This window comes from Vanellus vanellus (genome assembly GCF_965231255.1).
Source record: "Vanellus vanellus genome assembly, chromosome: 6".
Classification (NCBI taxonomy): domain Eukaryota; kingdom Metazoa; phylum Chordata; class Aves; order Charadriiformes; family Charadriidae; genus Vanellus; species Vanellus vanellus.
In genome coordinates, this window is record NC_138911.1 from 45342618 (window position 1) to 45361888 (window position 19271).

Sequence of the window (19271 nt, forward strand, 5' to 3'; positions counted from 1 at the left end):
TTTCCTTCCTCTTTCAATGTGACGGGGCATGGTGACAATATGATTACAGCACTGCTCTTTTCCAGGTGAAACAGGAGAAAGAACAGCCTTTGCGTGTCCTGCACCATTGTAAACCACTATGTAGACCACCATTGTGTACCATTATGTAGAAACTGGTACACTGGGAACAGCCTTCTCTGAACCCTCCCAGGTGCTTAAGCCTCTTCTCAGTGTGAAAAGCCTCTGAAGTGAAGGAAGCATTTCCAACCTGTTGGGAATTGGGCTGCATTTCAATCTGTGACACAGCACTCTGAAGATGCAGTGTGTAGAAAGCTCTTCAACTGGAAAAGGAGGAAAAAAAGGAAAAATACAAGCCTAAACTTAGATTTGTTGGAAATTCTTTGAGTCAGTAAGGAGGACTGCTGCAACCCAATGCATTCAGCTATGATACGCTGATAAGCATGAATTGATCTCCGTGGAAGTGTAACATAGCAGCCTGAAACCCTGGGGCCATGAGTTCTTGGATCCAGTACTTTGTTATGATCAAAAATGTCTTGATCTCAGTTTTATACCTTTATCTATTGTGTTACTTCTTACAGGTACTGTATTTCTGATTTGATGATGAGGCTTTGTTGTTACAGTGTAAAGATAAATGGATTAAGGTAACGAAGATGAAGAGAAACACAGCTTCCACTTAAAAAGTGAGGAAAAGAGGATTGATAAAGAAATTGGACAACACAGAAACATTGATAGCCATGTAAAAATCTTTTAATCTCAAAGTGCTTTGATATCATAATTATCAGAAACATTCCAGGTGGTAAAGGTTTGTATTTTTGAGATTGTTATTACTGTCAGGTAAGGGAAGACCACCAATGCGTGAACTATACCATTTAAGATGCACCAGGCATTTTAGTGCTACATGCTGACAGGTAATACCTTATCTTTCTTCCACCAAAGTCCATCTTTGGTAAAATGTTAAAAAGGTTTCTAATAGTGAAATATGGGAGATATGTTAATATAGAAAGACTATTGCTTCTTCCTAATGGGAGGAAGGAGCAGAGCTGATAATGAGTGAATGAAGAGTTAACACCAGAGAAGGACTTCCCTCTGAGTCTTCTCCCAAGGTAGGTCAAATCTTGCTTTTTTTTTCTTTAATACCTTTTTTAAAAGCATTCTACTACATATATGTGTAAACCGAGGTTTAGCACACTGAAAGGCATTCTCCCCTTTCTGTGTGCTTCTGTGGCATGAACACAAGGAGCTGACAGTAGGGGATGCACCTCTTCAATCTTTCATATCTACTTTTATCCAAAGATAGAGTTTCAACCTTTTAAACTTGTTTTGTTGTGCATTAAAGAAAGGAAAATGGCTCACATGGGAAACACTTATGAAGACTAAGGGAGGCTACAGGCTTTGCTGGGTTGAAGAAGACATGCTCTAAACAATAGTTGGTCTTTCTTTCCTTTCTCACATCTCACTTACCCCAGAGAAATTCTTAGGTATCAGCCCAAACCACAGAGTTCCTAAGGATGAACCTGGAGAATCTTGAGTTAAAAAAAAAAATCAAGAAATGATCAATGGATTCTTCCGCTAGATCTTATGTTTCCGTTTCCTTTCCACTCTGTTCCTCTTGAGGTTCTCCTTCCTGTACAGTACAGTTGTCCTTTTCACCCCGAGGCTTGGGCACTCTGCAGAAATAATGACTGTCTAATACCAGAAATGGTTTGCAGTGTTTACTTGCTGCTTTGTCCCATGCATAAGAAATAGAGTGCAGTCATGGCAGTTAAGATAGAGAAGCCGTGACGCTTAATAAGAGTGAATTTGATTTAATTTTGCCTACACTACATGATACAAACTGGAACGCTTTCATGAACAAGGAAAATATTTCTACTTAAAGGCAAAAGAGTTGTATTACATTGGTTTTATTACCTGTGAACATCAGATTCTTCTTCTAGCAAGTCAGGGGCATCTTTCCCTTTTTTCTTTACAAATTCTTCGCTTAGCCCAACCTGCTGGAGGGTGTGTCTGTAGCGACGCTCTGCTCCTTGACGAGCATCATGCTATGAAATCGAAACTTAAACAGTAAGCATGTAGAACTGGGCATCTCCATAATGGTCAAGTTGTTTTCAAGTTCACGGCTGACAGTCCTAAACCAAAACTGAATACTAGGAGAATGTCTCACAACTCTCAAAGCTGGAGCTCACCTTGTCCTGCTCCTGTTCTTTTTTTCTTCCCTGTTCCATTCTCCTGCTTCTACAGCATTCCAGTCTTACCAGACTAGCTTACTTGTGTCTGAGTCCTGACTCTGACACTCAAAATTGAGAATATGTGCAAAAAAAAGGTTGTGAGAAATTCTGGAAGCATATTTGCTTGTAATCTGTAAGCACTAACTACAGTGGAGTTCTATAAACGTAGCCTTGAAATGGCTTCATATCATCTAATCTTTAAGAAACTGAAAACCAAGTATCCTGGATCCTATATCCTCACTGCCTCCCCATAAACATTGCACATTAATGTAGTCTGAGATGGCAGTTTTCCGGAGGGACTGGCTGGTTCCTAAAGATTAAGGTGTTCTATATGGAAAGATAGAAGTCTTCTCAGCCTGAGTGAATGCTATCTATACTGGTGAATTCTTACCAACCTGGCAAATGGAAATGTTACCAATAGAATACCATAGAAAAGTGTTCTCTGCCTTCATCAACCATTCACCTGAACAGAAAATCTGACCCAGGAGGGTGCTTTCTATTGAGAAATCTTAAGCTAGCATATTGTCAATGTACTGTCACTATGTCTCTAACCAGGTATCATCCCTGCAAGGAGACAGAACTGAAAGAGAAAACTCAGGGGAAAAGATACTTTATAGAGAGTAAAGTTTGTATCTACACCTCAAGTGCAATAAAGATGTGCAGGTGGTACTGTGTGGTGGACCAGCTGTGCTGAACACAACCCCAGACAGCACAGCTTGGAGGTGACCTAAGTGACTTAAATGCCAGTAATGTTTTTCTAGTAGCACTAGAAGTACAAAGAAAAAGTGCTCAACTAGACAGAGTTTTAAGAAAAAAAGTTTAAAATATGTAGACTGTAGGCTGTGGTATTCAGGTGCAGAATAGGTATTCATACAATCTGTGGTGTGATAAGGCCTTAATTTTGATCAAACCGTATGTTTTGATTGTGATATATACTAGGGACTAGAAAAGCTCTACAACCAAGAGATAAGTCTTAGTGTTTTTCAGGTGATTGGAAGGAATTTAAATTACACTTGGGTGGCCTTCCAGGTGTTATTTTGAGTGTAGTCAAGAGACTATTGAACCATTTGCACCTTCTTATTCGTTAATTACTTGAGACTAGATTTCTTAATGCCTGTCTTAAATCACAGAATCACAGAATTTTCAGAGTTGGAAGGGACCTCTAGAGATCATCTAGTCCAACTCCCCTGCCAAAGCAGGATTGCCTAGAGCACATTACTCAGGACTGCATCCAGGCGGGTCTTGAAAATCTCCAGGGAAGGGGACTCCACAACCTCCCTGGGCAGCCTGTTCCAGTGCTCTGTCACCCTCACCGTAAAGAAGTGTTTCCGTGTATTTGAACGGAACTTCCTGTGTTCTAACTTGTGCCCATTGCCCCTCGTCCTGTTACTTGGAACCAAAGAAAGACAATGTATCCTGGCACCCAGAAACACTCTGGAACTTTGACCAGTTACCTTGGTGATCTGTTCAAAGAGGTATGGTCTGTTCTTGACTCGCAGCTGCATTTCTTCCAGCTCCTTTCTGTATTCCTTTGTTCTCTCTCTCATATTTTGCCTGAAATAGAAAAGTTGCCTGCCTAATACAAGTTCCCTCTGACTGTAGCTGATTAGGAACAAGGAATTCTCTCAATTCTGTTTTGTCCTTTACATAACTCTGGTAATTCTCTTGATTCCAAATGCTGGGCAAAACATTGCTATTGCTGGTAATATGGACCCATTGGCAAAGCTTTACTACTAGACTGTAAGCGGAGAACCAGTGTTCACATTTTTAGAAAACCTTGTCTTATGTATGCTTTACCAAATCATACATTTCAGTTGGCTTGTTTGTACAAATTAGTTTCTAAAAATGTTAATCTAAGGGAAACTTCCACATAGAAAAGAGTAGTGGGGAATTGTCAAGAAACCCAAATGAATGTGGAATGGGTATGACAGACAAAAAAGTTAGGCTAGGAATGTTCTTAGACCCAATTCCTCCTAAAGAATTATCTGATGATCCCCAGTTAGTAAAGCAGTTATTTCTGTGCAGAATAGGGTACTGACCAGTTCTGTTTCAATTTCTCCTTGTGTGTTTCCTCCAGACTTTTATGTGGATCCAGGGCTTTTGCTCGGCTGTTCACTGACTTTTGGATAGTTTGACATTTCTTTTTCTGTTTCTCCAGCCAATAAATTCCTTCTTTGTCCCCTTCCTTTTTGTTATCTTGGGAGTACCTGTATAGAAAAAAATTAGTAACGAGCTCACTTAAGACTGCCAGACTGCATGCTAGTGGGCAATTTCACTTTTGTAGTCCTCTAAGGAGAAATGCAAAATTTCAGACATATGAGCGTGCAGCTCCCAAATCAATTGGGAGGCAGGGCAAGAATTAGCAAAGAAAGAAGACAGAAACATTTAGGAAAAGTATTGTTGATGTAGCTGATGTGATGAGGGAAAACATTGACTTTTTTTTCTCCATTTTGGTTACTAGTTGGTGTATGGTCTTGTAGATAGACTTCTACTTACCTAATGGCAGATTCCCGTTTTCTAGTTGCATCTGTAATATGCACTGGAAGGGTGTTAGAAGAGAGAGAGGAAAGTCCAGTCAGAGAATGACTTTTTTGCACTGAAACCTTGGAAAGTTGCTGAGAATCCTGAAAAAAATGGAACTTCATTCAGTGTATTGGTTCACAATACAGAATCTCCTCTGTTCTTTGTCTACCAAAGTGAACAGTTGGGGTTTGTGGGCCATGCATTCATTCTTCTCTCTTCCACTGGTAGGGATTTACATGGGGAGGGGCTAAGGGGACCCTTAGCTGTCATAGCTCATCTCTTTGTGTAGAATTTTGTTCTCTGGTTTGTCCTAGAATTCTGCAGTACTCCCAAGACAAGGGCAGAGGCCACAGGACATCAAGCATCCATAAATAAATGCTATAAATTTAAGAAGGTGCCATCTTAGTTGGGGAAAGCAGTACCACAGAAATATCCTGTCATCTCACCTTTATCTTTTCATTAGCCTGCCTCTGCCTGCCACGGAGATTGGAGGTTCTTAGCTTGAATGGCTTATTACGAGTTGCCTCTTTGATTTCTTGTCTCCTTACTGCTTCCCTCTGAAATGCCCAGTAAAGTCCTTCAAAATCTGGTATTGTTGGATTAATTCTCGGCTTGAAGCTGAAACTTTTGTCCTGCAAGAAGCCAAGCCTTTCCTGCTTAGTTTTAGTGGCAGTTCGGGACCGAGGATCCCTCCGACAGTTGCTAGTGTCTATGGGAGCTATGGAGTTCTCGAGCAAATCCTTCGCTCTCATTCGAATGCGAATTTCTCGGTGGAGTTCAGCTTCTAATGAATCAAAAGCAAAGCAATGAAAATAATATGAGTGACATAAAAGGCTGTGAAATTGCCACTGTACAACTCTAAACTTTCTTTTATGATGGCAGCTACACATACAGAAGAGACCAGACATCTTGTGTTCTCTTTCCCCACTTTCCAGCCTCTCTCTCCTCTGCCTTCCATGGAAAAAAAAATCAAAGATACCATAAAAACCATGGTAGAGTTTCTTATGCATTAATCCCTACATATCTTTTTCACTTATCAGAGTAAGTAACTGAACAGGTCTTCTCCACCTATTCCTGTTCTCAGGGATACCAGATAACTTGTGCCCTTTGTCTTGCAGACGTGTTGTGTTAATAAAGGTTGTACTTCCCATATGGGACTTTATGTCATTATGTTGACTGTGTGATCCAAACGGGCTGTTCAGATATACTTGTAATGGATGACGGCTTTTCTATGTAATATCCAGCAGTGTTTGTGTATATTGGAAAAGATTTTAAGTAAGGAGCATTTGGTGGATGGATCATCTCTTCTGACTTCTGTGACAAACTTTCCATAGAAAGAATGTGTTTCAGGGTATGGCATCAAACTGAGTCCTTTCCTGTGCAACACTAAATATTTGAGAAAATGCAGGCAAACAGTTGGCTGTGGGGTTTTTGACTTTTTTTTTTCTTTTAGAAAAATATCAATACTGTGGTTTGCAAAGTAAGACTTCTTCTTCCTCCTCCCTTTTCATACACCAGATAGAAACAGAACAATGGCTTGTTCTTTGCTCTTTTACCTTTCTAATCTATTTAGTTTAGTACACCACAACAGAATGTTTTCTGATGAAAACTGGACTGGTGTCTACTCACGAAGAAATCAGTGGGACACATTAAAAAAAAAGAAAGGGTGAGAAAAGCAATGAGGATCATCCAGGACTGGTTTAGTTTCTACAGTCAAGTGTGAAGTCTGCATGGCTAACTTCAAACTTATAACTGTGGGGGCTTAAGCCAGCTGAAAGAAAGTGAGCATCAGGAAAATTTCCTTGGCTGTCCCTCTGACTAGAATGGACCTGGCACCTACCTCCCCTGTTTTAGCACTTAATAAGAAGGTGGAGAGTGAGTGGGAAGGTAATTGAAAACATCAGAGAATGGCACAAGAGACTGGACTAGTGCGCTATCACTTAGAACCAAACTAATAGCCTGATTTGGGCTCAGGAAATCGTGTTCTCCTAGGGGTCCCATGCAGCACAGATCACTCGGGTGGGAGTAAAATTGTCAGTTCCAAGATACTACATGGACCTTGGACACTTCTGGCACTACATCTGTCTTCAAGTTTGTGCCACAAATCATCTAAGTCCCTTTAGCATAACCAAAGCTATGGAATCCAGTGCAGGAAAGGATTCCCAGACTGTCATGATTTGCAGCAAAAGGGGTATGGAAATCTGTCTGAAGAGCTCAATGTACCTATGAGTGCTGGGGAGTGGTACAGAATTGCTGCTGCTGACATTGACACAAGACTACTAAAGTTAGGGCACTCTACTGCAAGAGTATCTAGATGAAATGTAATGCCCAGTCACACACAAAAGACTAGACAACACCAGGGGATGTAATGATACTGGCTTTATACTCCAAGTAATGCCCTATAGGCCGTGATCCTACCTCCCAGTATGGAGACAGCAAGGGACAGGCAGGGAGTTGTTTTTACAGGAAGAGCCCTGGCATTTTACCTTTGAGTTTATCTCCAAGAAGTGGGTCATAAGTAGATTTAGGAACTTTTTTACTGGCTTGCTTCTGTTTGGAGCTCTCATTTGGGGACGCTGCTGCCAGGAACTTTTGTCTGATAGCTTCTTTCCTTTTCTCCTCCTTCTCCAGGAAACTGAAGGGCCGCTGGGTTGAAAGTAGCAGCTCCTTTCTTTTCTGTGTTGCTATTTGCCTGCGAATCTCATTCTGCTCCATTATTTCCTGATAAAGGGGCAGAAATACATGGGCAGGTACAGGCTGTGCCCGGAACTGTTTCTGACATTCAGCTTCATCCTGGCTTTGCCTTTTGTCTCTCTGTTTGTCTAGTTCAAGAAACGTGTATGACTTCATCAACTGGGACTTTTTGCGAGCTTCCCGCAGTGTCATTTCAAAAGGCTGAGGGATGGTGATGGAGGGAATCCAGGGAGATGAAGCACTTTTTGGCCGCAAGCGGGATTTAGGAAACAAGTGAGGCTTTTGCTGATCCCAGGTACTGTCCGAGGTGAGGTCGATCAAAGAACTGGACTGCCTTTTGTTACCAGATGTAAGACTAAGACAAAGACATTATGAAGGGGAAATAAGGGAAATTATTAAAAAAATAAAACAAAACACCAGAATTAAAGGAAGGGAGACATTGTTGATTAAGCGAAAGACACCATAGGCCAAGCTGGTCATTAAAAAACAGGCTTAGGGCTTATCGTTCTTCGGCTCTATATTTTGCTTTGCTACCAAAGTTCATGAGCAGAGCTTTGCCTGTTTTCCATTTTCCATGTATGAAATGGTGGTTATGCCTACTTAGCTTTGTAATGCCATTTACTATGCTGCTAGCACTCTATTGCTAGAAAGGCCACAAGTAAACCAGAAAGTTCCAACTTTAGGAATATGTGGCTGGTAGCTACTCAACATAAAAGACAAACTCAGGATAGCCAATAAATTAAGCACACAGATGCAGAAACCCTAAGGAACAATACCAAACACCAGAATTCCGAAGATGCTGATGGAAGGCCCATTGCAAGGAACTGCTTTAGTACAACTCTTAAGAGGTCCAGCTGGAAACTTTGTAGCTGATAAGAAGACCATATAACTGATAATAAGAAAAAAACCACAAGACTATCATGGGTCTCACTGAAATAGCAAACTTCTCATAGGATGTTTGAGGGTGATTGTGAAACTGAGATATTTAGGGAAGGAATAAATGCAGGTAAAAGGAAGGATCAAGGTGGATCAGGGTGGACCAAGAACAGGAAAATGGGAAAAAAGGGGGAAACAGAAGGTGCTGATCATGTATAAACAGGCTCCTGGTCAATACACTTGCCTGGTGATTGCTGCAGTCTGTTCTTCATAAACTACTTCCTTTGTAAGAGCGTGCATGCCTGATCTGCTAGTGAACTTCAAGCTGGACTAACCACAGAGAAAGACAAGAGGTCTGAGAGCTAGATGTTGGAGACACCACAGCTCCGAAGACTGGACACTGGATAGACATGCATGTAAATCTGCTAGCAAATTTTAAGTGTGATTAGTGGACAAGCAGGAACAGGATTTGTGCTGTTCATGTTTTATGCAAATGCAGTTTACATGGGCACCTGTTAGCCCCATCCTCCCATCTGTGAATACACTTGTGGCCACCATTTTGGTACTATATACGTGCATCTTGGGACTTCATGCGCCGCCTCATCGCTGGTCAGAAGCAGCAGGAACCCCCTGTGCCATTTTGCCATCCTTATCAGGTACCATCCTACCTGAGAGCCTGCCACAGCTTGTCACGCAGTATTGCTGCCTCCCGCCTGAAACCCTCGAGCTCCTCATCCTCTTCGGATACCCCGAGGTCACCCTTTAACTTCACTTGGTACGTTAAGCCCGGTTCTAATGGAGACCGCCGACCTCCCATCCTGAGAGGCCGCTTTCAGCTCCTCGCCCGGTGGCGGGAGACCCAGGAGTTGGGGACACGAAGTCTGAGCGGATGCCGTGTCACCTGGAAGGAAAAAAAAAAAACAAAAAAAACACGAGAAGTGTTCGTTTCGGGGGTGCGACCACCGACCTCCATGCCCGGCCTCGGTGCTCCCCCACCTGCAAGCCACCGCCTCAGCCCTCCAACGGGCCCGATCCCGGCTCCGACCAATCAGCGAAGCCGGCAGCGCTTTAGGCCCTCCTGTTTGTCCTCAAATAGCCAATCAGACTCCAAGGTGCACAGTAACGGCCGCTCACTCATTGGTGCTCGGGTAGAGGCGTTGTCATGGTTTCCCGGAGCGACTTCCGCTCGGGGGTGGTAGGAGTGTCGTCACTTCCGCAGTAATGGCGGTTGTGTGTGGTCGGGGGCTGCTGGCTCCGGTCGGTGGGCGGCTGCGGGCCGGCCCGCGGGCCCCGCTCCGGTCTGTCACTGCCGCCGCCGCCGCCGCCGCGCCGCTCTACGATGTGGTGGTGTCGGGCGGGGGTATGGTCGGGAGCGCCATGGCCGCCGCGCTGGGTAAGGCTGTGACCTTCTCGGCGTCGCAGGTGCCGTCGGCCCGGCCCGTTTGCCGTCCCCGCCGGGGCTGCAGTCACGGCCCGACAGCCGGTGGCGGTTTTTCCCTTCTGTTCCTTCCGCGGTGGTGGGAGGTCTCGGAGGCCTGTGGGACTCCCGCACCGTGTTTTGTGACTGCAACAAGTGGCGGGTTTTGTGTCCCACTGCCCTTGCTGCCTCTCTCACCGGTTGCACAAAAACTTAAAACTGGGAGTTTTCCCAGGAGTTTCAGTGTGTGGAGTATTCGGTACTTTCGTAAATCGACCGTAATTGTTAATCCCTGTTGGTGACAGTGTGAGATAACTGTGTGATTACCATTTAGGTTCTTAACGTTCAAGATCCTGTTGTGGAATTTCCTTATTCCTGCATCCTCTTGTGACAGCTCTCTGAGATTGATTTAAAGCTGTTTTGATAACTGATGGCTAAGATGAGCCTTATCCTACTCACGTATTTTTTTAACATAGATATTACTTTGAATTCTGTAGACTATGTGTAGTATTTCTTTCGAGCATGGTCACCCTTAAATCAATGATGGATAATTTCAGCCATAGCTGAAAATGCTTTTCTGATCCTAAGTTTTATTCTGTAACCCTGTATTTTAAACATGGGAATACTAAATTAAAATGGATTTGTGCTTAGTTTACATCCTGAGATTACTGGCTGCTTCTTTACACCCTTCTGAATCATCATTGCAAATAATAGCAACAGAAGCTTAAAGAAAAGAGTGCAAACAAGAGCAAAGGTCCTAAGCACAAGTGGTGTGGAAGTATAAGCCTTTACCTTGCCAACTTGCCATTGTCCTGCTTGTCTTGTTAAAGAGGAGCACAGTGGAATTGAGACAGAATAAGGATCCCCTCCAGCAGTGATATCTGAGGCTCATGTGCAGGTTAAGGACCTTTCAAGAGATGAGGTTATGTTACACATAATCTCGACAATATGTTCAGGATACTGCTGTTACTAGGACTGCTGTAGTAGTAAACTCTGGATGTTTTAAGACCACCATTTCTAGTTTTGGTACCTTCTGTAACCATAGTGGTCAGATGAAGCCAGCATGGCTAATTCAGCTGCAGTGTGATTTAACTTGAGTCATCTCTTCAATTTTTTCAGTTCTCTTTAACTGAAAGTTAAACTCTTAACTGCCGGTGCTATTCCACTGTCAAAATACAAGGATACAAACCTCATAAATGTAGTTGCTAAGTGTCATATAATTTTTATTTTGATCTCTTGCTCTAATTAGGGAATTTACATTTAAGCTCTGAAAAATGTGTTCAGTGCTTGGAGTAAACATTGCAGATTTCACTTGTTAATACTTCAATAATGAACTTTCATACGAAATATGCATACATTTGTACAAAAATGTAAACTTTGTACAAGATGAAAACTTTTAATCCTTGCTTTAACTGCAAAAGCATTGTCAGTCTCAGTAACAGGATTGTAGTCATAAAGCTTTAAAAGTTTACCTGCCTAGTCAAAACCTGTATTTTATATGTGTTTCTTTATGAACTTTTGCATCTTCTTTATCTTACTATAAAAATGCATAGGTGTTACTAATACAGAAATAAGAAATTAGTTTTTTTTTGGAGGAGCATTGTAACAAAGCATATATTTGCTTATTTTAGGTCATGATATCCACTTCCATGATAAGAAGATTGCTTTGCTGGAGGCTGGTCCTAGGAAAGAATATGATCGCATGCCAGACTGTTACAGTAACAGGGTCAGTTCCATCTCCCCAGGATCAGCAACCCTCCTAAGCAGTAAGCATAATTTCTATTGTTTGCATTTTTAACAGTATATTTGAGCTGGTTTTATTTTGTTTAAACATAACCTCTTTGAGCATGTGCTGCCTTCATCCTAAACGGAATTATTTGCCTTTGTCTTTTAGTATTCTATATGCTGAATTGTGGTGATTAAATCAGGCTTCTTGTGATAACAGGGATCTGTGTTCTGGTATCTTGGTCTGATTTGTTACATAAATATTTGTGACATTAGGCTAGTGAAAGGTTGTAGTGTAAGGTGCTCTTTATAGCATCTGGAATGTTCTGTTCGCAAAAAAAGCATGTGCTTAGTGCTCAGTAGTCAGGTAACTCACTTCTGATTAATTTTCATTTTAAAGACAGATTTGAGCCTTGATTCTTTACGGAGAAAGAAATGTTCTAAACAGTGATGGCTGTGTGTTTCTGTGTCTGTTTTATTACTGAGTGATAGGACAGTGAGAGTGGACTTAAGCCACAGCGTTCACAGAAAGCTCTTGTTTCTTCTCTACTGGCTTGTGTTAACAGTAAAATAACGTCATGCTGGAGCTGTGAAGGTACTGAGGCAGACCTGGCCCTGTCTGGTGATGGTGCGAGCAGAGGCTGGGCATTGATAGTCGAGGAGGAGGAGAGTGTGGAGTGAGCTCGTTTTGTTTGGGTCCTAATATCATGCGTGAACCTGCATTTACGTCCTTTTTCTCTTTTAGGTTTTGGTGCCTGGGATCATGTCTGCAGCCTAAGACTCAAACCGTTCCGGCGAATGCAGGTGCCTTACTTAGGGCTGTAAATATACTATGTGTCTGTCTACTTTGAAATCTCAGAACTTACATTAATGATCCAAAGGTTTTTTTCTTTGGCAAAAGGCAGGTCATGCTTATGATGGTTCCTGTTACTTTTTTGGGGGGTAGCAGTCTACTCAGAAATACCCATCCTTAGAATCTTGATGTTGCAGGATGAAAGTTTGATTCCTAATGGAAGCTGTAGATGTTGAGGCATGGGTACTAGTCAGGATATAGAGGTAAAGGTGTGTGTTGGTTTTGGCTGGTAGTTTTCATAGTAGCTTGTATGGTGCTATGTTTTGGATTTGTGATGAAAACTGTTGTTAACCACAGGCATGTAATAGCTATTGCTGAGCAGTGCTTACACAGTGCCAAGGCCTTTTCTGCTTCTCACACTGCCCTGCCAGTGAGCAGGCTGGGGGTGTACAAAAAGCTGGGAGGGGACACAGCTGGGACAGCTGACCCCAACTGACCACAGGGATATCCCACACCATACGATGCATGCTCAGCAGCAATAAAAGCAGGGGAAAGGAGGAGGAAGGGGAGGGACATTCAGAGTTACAGCATTTGTCTTCCCAAATAACTGTTATGCATGATCAAGCCCTGCTATCCTGGTGGTGGCTGAACACCTGCCTACCAATGGGAAGTAGTGAATGAATTCCTTATTTTGCTTTGCTTACACATGCAGCTTTTGCTTTACCTATTAAACAGACTTTATATCAACCCACGGGTTTTCGCGCTTTTACCCTTCTGATTCTCTTCCCCATCCCATTGCGGCAGAGTAAGCAAGCGGCTGCATGGTGCTGAGATGCCTGCTGGGGTTAACCCACAACAAGGTGGTAGGGTAGCTTTGTGTGTTAATTATATAACAGAAAAGTAGAGATAAAAAACTTTCTTTGCAATCAGTTTTTGAGATGAAGCTAGATCATTGTATGAAAGGAATTATGTGGTGTACTTCAGTAGCTGGGAATGGACAGTAATCCAGGTTGTTTCCTCTAGTTCTGTATTTCTAGATTGCCACATCCTTTTGCTGTTAAGGTGGATACATTCATAGTCCCTGAAAGGAACAGCACTTACTTATCATGTAGCTTCACGTAATGTATTTTGTCTTTGTAGGTGTGGGATGCTTGTTCAGAAGCCATGATCGTTTTTGAGAAAGATGACTTAGATGACATGGGTTACATAGTGGAGAATGATGTCATTATGTCTGCTCTCACAAAACAGTTAGATGCAGTAGCAGGTAGTGGAAAATTTCTTTGATATTTTATTTCCTGCAGAGAGCTTTCAGTTACTTGCTTTCTTGCTTTCTGTTGTGTGTGCTAAGTTATGAAAGGGAGAAAGATAATTCATCTAACAAGTAACTCCGAGACATAGGCAGCTTCTTGAACTGGGGGGGGGGGGGGGGAGGGAGGAGAAATCTGTCTTCCGAAGGCTACGCAGCAATAAAACAGTTGCATATGTAGTTCTTCAGAACATAGTCTCTTCAAAAAGAGACTTAATGAAAAGATCTGTAGCTTTCTATCCAGAGCAGGCCTTGCAGTGACAAAAGGTTGGCCAGATCCCAGATCTGTTCTCTTAGGGTGCCTTGAGAATTGGTCAGTTCCTAGGATGCCATTATGACACGCATGGACTTTGCTGTTTTAGTGATATTTCCTTTTTTCATGTCTGTATCATGCTGTGACCATAGTACTTTGTGTTCCCATCAGACCGGGTGGAGGTTTTCTACGGGAGCAGAGCAGTCGGGTATACCTGGCCCCTTCCCTCTCACAGCTGTGACACAAGCCCTTGGGTCCAAATTGAGTTAGCTGATGGACGCAGACTTCAGACCAAACTGCTGGTAACTAAACTTTTTATTTCTGTTGATCAGGCATCACCTCTTGCCCAAGTCCTTTCCACTGGATTTGGTTCTGATTCCATGTGTGCCGCTCCACCCACGTGGAGGGCTCGAGTGAGGTGAGTGGCTAACTCTGTCAGAGATGCTATGGGACACGGTGCATAGGCTTTTCTGTACCTGATGCAAGAAGACCATGCTGAATTGGACAAGAGCAGAAGGGGCCACCTCTTCTGGTTTCAGGGGATTTTTTTTTTTTTCTTGAATAAACAAAAAATGTGTACGTACAGACTGAGGTTTGTAGACTGGGATATTGGCTTTCTTAGGAGCTGCTGAAGAGGTTGCTTTGTATCTCTGTTTTGCAGATTGGTGCAGATGGTCATAACTCTGTAGTCCGGAAGGAAGCCAAAATTAAGAATGTTGAGCATCGGTATGACCAGTCAGCTGTGGTGGCAACTCTTCATTTGTCTGAGGTGAAATTCTGCAAATTGACTGTTCCATAAGCAGCAGAACAGCTTAAGCAGGTGATCCAGGTCACGAGTTCATAACTGTCCACTTGCTTCTTTCCACTGTAGGCCACAGACAATAATGTAGCATGGCAGAGGTTTCTTCCCTCAGGGCCAATTGCGCTTCTTCCGGTAAGGTGACTTGTGGTCTCTGTGTATATTTTTTTGTTTTGTTTTTAGTCTGTTTTTTTCTAGTAACTTTGTCTGTGCCTTTCTATGTTGGTTATGTCTCTTAAGAATTTGTCCATCTGCCCTTTACTTTTCAGTTCTTGGATTTGATTTCCCCTCCTGCCCTCTCATTTTATCCTTGGTGTTTCCCACTTGTAGCAAGCTGGGTTGGGGGACTGATGTGCAGAGGGACTGGTGTGGGGCAGGGCAGTGGGGAAATCCTTGCATTGATCGTTTATTTTTGCTGCTTTTTCTCTTGATACTTACCTTTGACATTCTCTTAAACTAGCTGTCTGACACTGCCAGCTCTCTGGTCTGGTCTACCTCTCATGAACATGCATCAGAACTTCTCGCTATGGATGAGGAAAGTTTTGTGGATAGCATCAACACTGCGTTTGTAAGTATTAGCCTTGTGGCAGGTATGAGGCCAACTTTGTTGTAATCATGAGAAATACAGAGAAACCCTACAGCTTAAAGAACAGTAATGGGAGAGGTGGATTCTCAAGTTCCTTCCTCTAGTGAGGATGATATTAAAAAGGCACTTAGCAAGGAAAGGGTGAACCCTCGGGACTGAATTAGGTTAGTTCTGAAAGTCACAGAAGTTGAACTACATTTCCAAAAAGTGGGAAGGATAGGCTTATCCTAGTTGGAAACTTTTATGTCCTGAACCAATGAAGATAGTTTCTTCTACTGTATAGTTTTGTCCGAGTGGTTAAAATTCAGTATTTGGAGCTCATTTGGGTTTTTTCAGCTGGGTTCTTTTATATGTCTAGTTTGGGTTAACATCTAAAAATTTGTTTGTGCTTTTTCAGTGGAGCAACATAAACCACTCTGACTTCATTGATACTGCTGGGGCTATGTTTCGATCTGCTATTTCACTCCTGAAACCCTCAGGGACTGCAGTCCGTCAGCTGCCCCCAAGCGTTGCTAAAGTAGATCCTGAGAGCCGAGCCATGTTCCCTCTTGGAATGGGGCATGCAACAGAGTATGTTCAGCACCGTGTGGCTCTTATTGGGTAAGGTCCCCAGTGGTAGCCTTTGTGTGAGTGGGTGGCCTATGGTTAGAAATAGCGACTCCTAGTCAACAAATTAGATGGTTAGAAATAATTTATAGTTTCAGTTTGATTTTTATCCAGGCCCAGCTTCTATTATGTGCTCTTGTGCCAACAAAGTCTTTTTGTATGAATAGCGTCCATTGCGTGTGCTTTCCATGTAAATTGCGAGATAATTATTTCCCTTTTCTGGTTTGTGTAGTCTGGCGAAACAGCTCAGTATCATGCTGGACCTGTACTTCCCCAAACATTGTAGCAGCCATTCTGTGTGCCAGTTTGAGTTTTAAACTCACCTTTTGAATACAAATGACAAAACTTGCAAATTATTCTGGATGGGATGTCATAGGCTTTTATACAGTGGTCGATAGAAATAGGAAAATAGCTCATCTTTTGCATTCTAAGGTTGCATGTACTTTTTTCTCCACCACAGCTGCAATATGCTGTTAGCTTACGGTAATTTTTAGATGCTCTATTACACTTCAGATACTTTCCATCTTTCCAACTTGTGAGCCAGTCTGTGCTTGGGAGCACTTGTGCTTTATAGCTTGTTCAAGTGCATGATCTTACATTTCTTACCCAAACTTCGTTTCATTTCTCTAAGACTTCCTCATCAGTATGTCTGGCTTTGTCCTTTACAGATAAGTCTGCTCATAAAAGAACTTGATTTTGTTTCTGTTTGAGGATATCCTGCTTCTCCTCTGTATTCATGATGTTCGTCTAATTTGTGGTTGTGAAATGTACCAGTGATACACTTCCTGTTGTGCTGAGGTCACTTCAAAAACATCAAGGCCTGTTCCACACGTGATCTGAGAGAACTTTGGCTAGTCACCTCTTTATAAGTTTTCCTTTCAGAACTTGCTTTTTGTTATCTCCCCTTCATCTTGCTTCTTACAACTGGAGAGGCAATCAGGTAGCTCAGCATAGCATGCAAGGAGGTACTGGATAAAGTATGCATTATGTATGCTGCTGTAAAGTGGTGTTCATTACAAAGAGGTGAGGAGTGCTATGCTGATCCCTTCTGGGGTTTGTCAGCTGTTATGGCTTTCTCCAAGAAGCGATATAAATTTCTGTCTTTTCTTCTTCCAGGGATGCAGCACACAGAGTCCACCCACTTGCGGGACAAGGTGTAAACCTGGGCTTTGGCGACATTGCGTGTTTAGCTCATCACCTCAGTGCAGCAGCCTTCAATGGGAGCGATCTGGGTAAGGATCCAAGACAATGAAGTAGCAGTGAGATGATTAGTCTCTTACAGGCCTTCCCTGCTAACATCAGGACAGCATTATCTCTGCTGCAGGTTAAGCCTGCTGCTAGCTTGTTTCAAAGGCAGAAGCGTATTTCAAACAAAATTGTTCTGATGACCATTGGCTGTGGAGCAGTTAAACATTCTTGGCTGCAGTTTCCATCCTGCAAACCTCAAAGCTGCTTTTAACAAAAAATGCTCTGCAGGATGGTAGTTAAAGAGGTGGTGAGATGAAGACCACTAGCTGATGGAAGGAGGCCTTTATTAAGATGGACGATTTTTGTGTTCTCTTTCTGTTTTTAGTTGTCAGTGGAGACTGCTGTATAGATAAGGTGCACAATTGTTTGTGGTAAGTCGGTTTTAATAGGGGCATTCAACTATCTCTTCCAGGCTCCTTAAAACATCTCTTAAAGTTTGAAACAGAACGTCAGAGGCACAACGTCTCCTTGATAGCTGCTATTGATGTGCTAAAGAGGCTTTACTCCACAAGGCTGGCTCCCTTGGTGTTACTGAGGACATGGGGATTGCAAGCAACAAATGCCCTGCCTCCTGTCAAAGTAAGAATCTCACTTTATTAAGGGCTGTAGGAAGAGTCCAGAACTACTCTTGAAACATATGCAAGCTGGTGAAGTTTATCATTATGAAACAGTTTTTGGTTGGAAAATATTAACTTGTTCAAACTGAGGTTTTGTGTCTGAATGAGCCTGAGGAGTTCCTAAATAATGGATGGCTCAGTAGTAACTGTTTTCTCCTGCAGCAGTAGGGAAGATAAGGGATCTAAGTGTCTGTATCAGTAGTGAGAGGTTAGAAGTCCTTAGAAGTCTTTGGTTTTATTTGGCTATGGAATGAAAATGTGGAACCTTGAACTACATTCCAGAAACGCACTATGAAAAACTAGCCCTATGAAGATACATCTTCACTAAGAACAAGACATAAGGTGACTTGACAGATGTGATGTGCAGCTCAAATGAGTTAACCGTTCCTGTGCTGTTTTGCCTTGTGAAATTGTTCCCTCATGGCAGGGAAGTCTCTCTAATGCTGCCTCTCTCTAATGCAAGGCAAGGCGCAAGTCTCTCTAATGGAAGTTACCTGAGGAGGGCAGTGGTGAAGAGGTTTGGTCTTAAACACAGAACCTCTGTTTGCAGCCTATCTGCCTAAATTCTGCACTATCTTGACCTAGTTGCTGGATTTTCATGAGGTTCATTAAAGCCACCTGCTCTCAAAGCTCCCAAGCACCCTCAAATTAGATTCCTCATTTCTGGATCTGAATGTGTTACGGTCACATTTAAGAGACTGAATTGAAGACCAGTAAATTCCTAAGGTGTAGTAGCTGCCACTGGCAAGGTGTCTTAGTTGCACCAAAAAGAGGACTATGCTGCTGCTTCGGTGCTCAGATTTATTTTTTTTTTCCTGTTTCTCTGTTTAAAGCAGAAAAACAAATGAAAACCTTTTTTATGAGCACAGAACTTGTAGGTTACACCTCTGTTTTGTGCTACTTGGGAAGGAAAGGAATGCTGCAACTTCTTCAGTTTTCTAGCATACAGGGGTAGGTGCTCTGCACTTGGCTAGACAGGCTGACAAAGAACTGTTGTCTGTATATATAAAAGGGCAGGAGACTATAGCCCCTTTCTAGAATGTATGCGTGTTGTCAGTTGAGTTACTTACCTTTTTCTTCTCCTCTTTCAGGAGCAAATCGTGGCTTTTGCCAGCAAGTGATCTGTTGTCAGTTTGGAACAGCAGCTTACCAGTGAATTCACTGCCTTTAAAAAGACTGTGACTGACTTGAATCTTTGAATTGTGTTATTTTAATTTAACAATAAAACTGAGGGATTGAGCTGTGTATCATCCACTGGTTTATGCAAAAGTTCTGTCTCATCTGCTCTCCTCAAGAGGATTCAGGGTCTCTTCCTGCAGTACCATGATGTCTTCAGCCACACAACTATCTGTACTTCTAATTTGGGCCCTTTGAATTGAAAACTGAGGTGGAAAAAGCTGTCTGTCCTTTGGCAAATGCAGTGCTGAATTTTGCCAGCTACAACTTTTGCTGCTTAAGTACTTTGAGTTTTCTCTGTGTTTTCTGGAACTGTAATGTCACTCCTGGGTTCTTAGCACGTCCTGGACTCAGAAAGGAGGGGTAGTTTTCAGCAAAGGGAGACAACTCATGGTGGCAGACATGTTTTAAAGCTCTAATCTGTCTC

General features: G+C 42.5%; 2 protein-coding genes across 3 annotated transcripts; one reads left to right on the plus strand and one right to left on the minus strand.

The window, feature by feature from the left end:
- Positions 1 to 1576: 1576 nt before the first annotated feature.
- Positions 1577 to 9343, minus strand: FAM161B (FAM161 centrosomal protein B; the record flags this gene model as incomplete). Its single annotated transcript, XM_082485742.1, has 8 exons — positions 8987 to 9343; positions 7235 to 7797; positions 5195 to 5532; positions 4722 to 4849; positions 4265 to 4432; positions 3680 to 3779; positions 1909 to 2039; positions 1577 to 1667 (listed from the first exon to the last, which is right to left on the minus strand). The coding sequence occupies exons 1-8, from the start codon at positions 9133 to 9135 to the stop codon at positions 1577 to 1579; spliced, it is 1668 nt and encodes a 555-aa protein (XP_082341868.1). The 5' UTR covers positions 9136 to 9343.
- A 196-nt stretch (positions 9344 to 9539) lies between these two features.
- COQ6 (coenzyme Q6, monooxygenase) lies at positions 9540 to 18912 on the plus strand (the record flags this gene model as incomplete). Of its 2 annotated transcripts, none has more annotated exons than XM_082485305.1 (12): positions 9540 to 9711; positions 11367 to 11501; positions 12206 to 12264; positions 13394 to 13517; positions 13984 to 14114; positions 14474 to 14581; positions 14684 to 14746; positions 15072 to 15179; positions 15595 to 15797; positions 16920 to 17035; positions 17464 to 17630; positions 18760 to 18912. In XM_082485305.1, the coding sequence occupies 12 exons, from the start codon at positions 9540 to 9542 to the stop codon at positions 18787 to 18789; spliced, it is 1416 nt and encodes a 471-aa protein (XP_082341431.1). In that variant the 3' UTR covers positions 18790 to 18912. The 2 variants fall into 2 exon arrangements, with proteins under 2 accessions (XP_082341431.1, XP_082341432.1); XM_082485306.1 differs by having other exon boundaries at positions 9547 to 9711; positions 15595 to 15767.
- Between the last annotated feature and the right edge of the window lie 359 nt (positions 18913 to 19271).